This window comes from Epithele typhae (genome assembly GCF_022376455.1).
Source record: "Epithele typhae strain CBS 203.58 chromosome Unknown BXZ73scaffold_34, whole genome shotgun sequence".
Classification (NCBI taxonomy): Eukaryota; Fungi; Basidiomycota; class Agaricomycetes; order Polyporales; family Epitheliaceae; genus Epithele; species Epithele typhae.
Genome location: NW_025954225.1, coordinates 180,274 through 186,703, shown reverse-complemented (window position 1 = coordinate 186,703; position 6,430 = coordinate 180,274). Strand labels below are relative to the sequence as shown.

The following is a 6,430-nucleotide window of genomic DNA, read 5'->3' as shown; positions in this document are numbered from 1 at the left end:
GGCGTACACAAGATGTAGATTTTTTCGGAATAGGAATGAACGAGGTTGGTTCGGTGCAAGCAATCGGTCGCTCTCAGTCCTTGGAGTCTGACAGAGTCCGGCCTGTGTGCTGAACGGAGCCAGCTGCCAGCGCTTCAGCGCTTGGGTCGGCGATCAGGTCCAACATCACGTGCGTGGCGAAGGACGGTAGGCCCGAAGCGCCTTACAGCCCTTTGCAATGAAACGTGGAATCACTCACGCGAGATCATTTGTTTGTCCCGCACAAACAAAGCCCGAAAAGGCAGGCCGGCAACGTGCGGCGTGACGTTGCAGTCACAGTCGGTGACTGGACTTGAAGCCGAGGCCTAAGGTCGCGCGCTGGCGAAGATCCGAGGGAGGGCGAGGGCGAGAGTATGGGGAAGTCGAGACAAGACGGCGTGAGCCCACTGCACACGCAGATATGGCGAGGAAGTGAGCTGGACAAGAACAAGTCGAGTAGTACCATAAATACATGTGTCGCGCACAACGCGAGTACGAGAAGAGAGTGCACCGATGCCAATATACGCGCACATACAACTACGAGGCAGAATATGCAGCCATGATATATGGAACTCAGCAGAAGGGCGTATATGCGTGGGTGGCAACCAAGACGGGAGAACCGAGAACGGTGATGATGGCGAAACAAGAACGAAACAGATATGAGACCAGAGAATAGATGACAAAGTACAGGGACAAGAGGAGGGCGTCACGCCGCGGGTGGTGGTGCTCGGGTGCGTGCGGTGTAAACCGCAAAAGTCACGCTCGGAGGGCGCCACAATGAGTCTGTGTGCACCGCGCCTCGACAGGCGGGCCGCCGCAGTGATCCTGCTGTACTCGCAGGCGGATTGCGATAGGTTCGGGAGGAGGAACAGCTGAAGTGCGATGTGGACAATATCGAGAAGGCGCGGGCGTTGGTCTGGTGCGTCTGCACCTTACAGTGGCGACGTGTCCGTATCACCACCAAGAGTCAGAGATCGGGTGAAGTATGAGAGGGATAGGGTTGAGAGGCCCGAGACGGAGATGCCGGTGTATCAGCGGCGGAGAGGATTTGGGACCATCCAGGATAGTCCAGGATACTGAGGGGAGCGTTTGTCTGGCCAGACTCTCGGAAGCAGCGCAAGATCTTGTGGACTGCTGACTTGCCAAAGCTTTTGAGATCCATCTAGTCGACATGGAACCATTGGAGAATCTGCTCACTCCTCTTGAGGCTGATGTGGAGAAGCATGGTATGAACGCAAGCGGCAGAGAGCACGTCAGCCTCCCCGTTGTCCAGTCTCCGCCTGTGACTGCGACGTCACGCCGCACGTTGCCGGCCTGCCTTTTCAGGCTTTGTTTGTGCGGGACAAACAAATGATCTCGCGTGAGTGATTCCACGTTTCATTGCAAAGGGCTGTATTGCACTGGGTACCGCCCACGATCCATATACCCCAGCATGCCGTTCAAAATGTTGGGAGTGTGGGCCGAGGACACAGGTTTGCCGCATGAACACACGTAACTGATTATGCTTGCATGCGAGCAGCCTTGACGTGGGGTGCAGCCTCTCCTCACGTTTTGCGCCGTTTCAAACACCACGATGTTGGTAGCATACATGTTCCTTGATTTTCTCGCTATCTTTGTTTCGATCCCACGCGTTTGTGTCCGCCGCGTCTGCAAACGGTGCGGCGTCACTGTGTGAAGGACCTCAGACAGACTGTCATAGATTGAGTTCACTGGCTTGTGGTAGGGTTGCGCGAGCGCGTGGGCTGGACGGAGTCAGGTGGTGAGATCCATAGAGACTGGGGACTTCTGCTTACCTCAGCTGGCGTGGACGGTGGAATACTTATGCGGGAGGTCGATCTGATGGCGGGGTCCCCGCTCCCCTCCCTCCCTCTTGCCCCATGCCCGCTCTCTCTGAGGATGGCAGAAGGAGGCCAGCTGCAGCTGGCTGGACCGCGAACCAGGTAAGCGGATCGTGTGCCTCGGCCTCGGGTCTATCATTGGGACTGATCAACTATCGCGGCATAGTGTGATGTAAGCGTATCACAGCCCACGTTCTATCTCATGCTCTTCAGCAGAGGGGCGACCACACGCTGTTCGGGAAATGGCCGAGAGCACCGACGATAGCCCGCACTTATGGCCCGCCGCGCCGGACTGCTCGCAGACGCGCGCTCAGCCACACCCCGCGGACGACTTCCCTTTTCTCACCACCGACTCCGTATCGCCCAAGCTCCCTCTCGCTTCCTTATCCTCCTCCAACCTCCGCCCCCCAGGCCTCCCAGGCTGCACCCATGGAGACCGCAAAGCTGGACGAGGAGGCGGCCAAGTGGTACGTGCCCTCGCGCAATCTCTCCGTCCCCCGACATCCGACGTGATCCTCGCGTTCAAGGAGTGACCATGAGCTCGAGGCCCAAATCGCGTTCCACACCGCCCAGGCCGCGCGCCTCAAGCACCTCTACAACATGCGCGCCGCCGGCGTGTCCAAGCTACCCCCCGAGATACTCTCCGAGGTCTTCCTCTTCCAAGCCGCGATCCTTCGCGAGGACCGCATCGCCCTCCACTGTCTCGAGGGTAGCGCCTCCCTCCGGCACCCGTTCTACAGATGGCTCAATGTCGCACACGTTTGTCATCACTGGCGCTCCGTCGCTCTTCGCTGCTCCCACCTCTGGACCTGGGTCGCCTTCGAGGAACGTGTTCACTCGGACTTCATCCAGACCATCATCGACCGCTCGCGCGGCCTTCCCCTCACCGTCTTCCTCTCCGCGAACCTCTCCGGCACGCGCTGCGACGCGTGCATCAACCTCGAAGTTTTCCAGGAACGTGCCAATGCCGCGATAGACATGACCAAAACCCTCCTGCCCCGCATGCGCGAACTCTACCTCTTTGTCGAGAAGGAAATCGGGCCGGAAGCCATCTGGGACGCATTCGAAGGTCCTGCGCCCCTTCTCGAGACGATACACATCGAGGCAATTGGAATCAGCCGTTACGACTTGGGGGACCGGCGCCAGGCCGAGCTGGGGGTGCCCAAGGCCGTCTTCCATGGGCATGTGCCCAAGGTGCGTTCCCTCATCGTCGCCGGGGTGCAAATCCGGTTCTCCAATCCACTCTTCTCCGCCAATCTCCGGGAGCTGGCGATCATGGACTGCCAGTGCCGCTCGCGTCTAATCGACCCACCGAGGTTCGACCGCTGGCTCAGCACCTTGCGCAGGATGCCGCACCTGGAGGTCCTCCGCATCGACCGCTCGATCCCGACCCGGGATGAAGAAGAGGATTATCATGCCGTCACGCTCCCGAACCTGAAGACCCTGCACATCACTGCTCACGCCGACGTGTTTATCGACCACATGCACTACCTGCGCTTTCCGCGCTCGACCGCGGTCTACTTCCACAGCATCGACACTTGGACATACCTCTACGCCCCCGACCAGATCGAGCGCTTCCAGATCGCGGTCGCGTCCCTCTTCAAGCACATGATCGTCCAGGCCGTCGCCTACGGCACCGTCCCGCTCAACGACCACGACGCGCTCGACGCCGACGACCACTCCGCCTGCCAGGTCTGGGCCGTGCGCTCGCCCAAGCACGGCGCGGACGCGGTGCCGACGCCGCCGACGGCCCCGGTGGCACCCGACGCGCCCGCACCGCCGCGCCTGACGTTCGGGAGCGGGCAGCGCTCGCGCGGGAACACGACGGTCGCGCACGCGCTCGACGCGCTCGACCTCTCGCGCGTGCACGCGGTGCACATCGCGGACGACCGGTGCGGGATGAAGTGGGCGCGGATCCTCGGGCGCGCGACGGCGGTGACGAGCCTCCGCGTCGACGGCCAGGCCGCGTTCGGCGTGCCCGCGCTGCTCGCGGGGGGCGTCCCGCGCCCGCTCGAGTTCGCGGAGGACAGCGTGACGGTCCGCGGATGGTGGACCGGTGGCACTGGGTCCGGTTCGACCCCGACGTCGTCATCGGCCCGAACGAGGACGAGGAGGACTGCGAACTCGAGCCCGAGCCCGAGCCTGTCGCGGAGGAAGGCAAAGAGGACAGCGGCGCGGTCGCATCTACAGGTGCGGAGAAGGAGGGGAAGGAGAGAGAGGAGGACGCGGCGCGGCCGCTGGTCCCGCTCTTCCCGCACCTCCGCCGGCTGCACTTCGTCGCGGTCGACATGCAGTTCGACGATCTGCAGCGCGCCCCGTGGCACTGCCACGGGTCCGTGGTGGACTTCGCCCCGTACGAGACGCGGGGGGTGAAGTACGGGTTCAGCGTGCTCGCGCTGATGCGCAGCCTGCGCGCGCGGCGCGAGCAGGGCGCGACGGATGTCGGGGAGGTCAAGTTCGAGCGCTGCTGCAGCGAAGACCTCGGACGGGACATCGCGCCGCTCGCGGAGGTCGTGCCCGAGGTCCTGTGGGACGGCTACCTCGAGACCCGGCTGTTCACGAGGACGAGAGCTGGGGCGGAGGGCGCTGGTGTTGAAGGTGGAGTCTCTGTGTAGGTACGCTCCTCGGTCCTCCTTGCTGTCTCCTTGCTGTCCCCCTTGCTGTTAACGGATCTCTGACGACGGACGACGAGGGCCGGAATAGATGCGCTCCATACGTTAGAATGGATACAATACCCATAGACTGTAATGTGTTGTTTCGTATTTTCTTAGATGACGTACGGGATATGTTGCCATATGCATAAACCGTGGCTGGCCTGGCGGCCGCCACAGGTTGAACAGCTACTACTGTTGCCTACTGATGGACTGCGAGTCACAGTATCAAATGAGTTTCCAACGTCCTCCACATGTTGAAACCCAGTGTATTGCCGCGGGACTTCGGCCGGAGCCGCGAGGATATGACCGGTCGAAGCAGCCGGGTTCCGGGCGAACGAGATGTTCTGCCACTCTGTCTTGAGTATCGCCGCGTCGAACGTGTTAAAACAGGGTATTAAGGTGACGGATACGAACAACCCAACTACAATACAAACATAAACGAAAGGTCTGGTGCCCACGGCACCTGTAGATTTTCGATGACCCAACACCCTCACCGACACGTTTCTCCGCCTCGTCTACACCGTCCGAGCTGCCGACGACTCCTGGACGGCATGGGTTCGAATCAGACGCGCCTTCCAACGGCGCAACCGCCCGAGAATCAAGGCCACTACCTCACCAAACGTCCACGGTATCCGACACGACTGCCAAACCCATTGCGCATTGAGCGCCTTGCATACCTCGCAAGAGAAGCTGAGGGATACACGCACCTGTGCCCAAAACCCCGCCCGGAACACTTTGCTGTACCCCATCGCCGAGATGCCGTCGTCGGGATCCGCGTCGGGAAAGGCGAACGTCTCGTCGACCGTGTACGTTGGAGACAACGCGAGGGACGAAACGGAGGCCGAGAGGCCAGGGGGCGTGTCGATTTCAGTGGTGTAGGACGTCGAGGAGCGGGGAGAGACTTCTGAACAATCGGAACACGCGTCGCTGTCCCAGTCGGGCTCGGAGAACTGGTGGAGACGCGGCGTGAGGAACCAGGAAACGAGTGGGGGATGGCGAAGAGGGCGTACCTGAGACACTCGATTCTGAGAAGGATAGAACAGATACACGTCGTAGTCTTCATCGCATTCGTCTTCGTCCCCGAGATAGAACCGGGGCGGGCGGGGCGCAGTGCTGGACATATCGCAAGTGTTAAAGGCAAGAGCAGCAGCAGGATAGATAGAGTGTACAGGCAGACGTCGCCCCGTAAGCGCATTTGAACGTCGGCGAGAGCCTGCATCAATGTCGTAAAGCCCGCTCCAGGGACCGTGGCCTAAGCAGTTCCGACGCCAAAAGTGCACGAAGCACTGGCAGGGCCGGCGGAAGTGCCCGCGTCGCTACACCCAAACTGCGACTATGCCGTCAGCCGCGGCGGGGACGAGCCAATCCGCGCTCCCGAGATGTGACGTTCCATGAGCGAGAAGCACCGACGGCAGATGGCGCGCGAGGTCGTGGACGGCGCGGGAATCTCCAACTCTAGCTCTGAAACGGTCCGCGACGATGCGGCGCGCCAAGGGGCTGACAACGGCGACGGCGGCGACACAGCTTCCTCGACCTCTCGGATGGGACGTCAGGCGGCGTACGTGACTCCACTCGACGACCAAAACGAGGCCCGACGCATGGAACACAGACCAGAAGGCGCATCGAGGATCCAAAGACCGACGACGTAGGGGATCTCCACTGGAGCAAGTCTTTGGGCAGAGGTGCGTTCCGTCTCCACGCTGTCTTGGCCGCCCTTCGGAGCTTGCTGCGTGTTCACATCTCCCAGAGCTACCATCCATGCGGCCTCGATGGCCGTCGTTTGCCCCACCAGAGCCCAGCTGCACGCCTTGAGGGGAAGTCCAGCTGGGAAGCAAGCGCCGCTGTCACGATCACGTGCCACAGTCGAGTCACACAGACCAGGCGCGCGGCTATGGGTCCTTGTTGGCGACATCGGGCGTC

General features: G+C 61.4%; 2 protein-coding genes across 2 annotated transcripts; one reads left to right on the top strand and one right to left on the bottom strand.

Moving 5' to 3' along the window:
• Positions 1-2,098: 2,098 nt before the first annotated feature.
• On the top strand, positions 2,099-4,471 carry BXZ73DRAFT_102730 (uncharacterized protein; the record flags this gene model as incomplete). The annotated part of the gene is made up of 4 exons (XM_048015336.1): positions 2,099-2,212; positions 2,268-2,323; positions 2,384-3,893; positions 3,962-4,471. The coding sequence occupies 4 exons, from the start codon at positions 2,099-2,101 to the stop codon at positions 4,469-4,471; spliced, it is 2,190 nt and encodes a 729-aa protein (XP_047876505.1).
• Positions 4,472-5,025: 554 nt separating this feature from the next.
• BXZ73DRAFT_102729 (uncharacterized protein) lies at positions 5,026-5,631 on the bottom strand (the record flags this gene model as incomplete). Its single annotated transcript, XM_048015335.1, has 3 exons — positions 5,026-5,151; positions 5,218-5,460; positions 5,521-5,631. 3 exons carry the CDS (start codon positions 5,629-5,631, stop codon positions 5,026-5,028), a joined length of 480 nt encoding a protein of 159 aa, XP_047876504.1.
• Between the last annotated feature and the right edge of the window lie 799 nt (positions 5,632-6,430).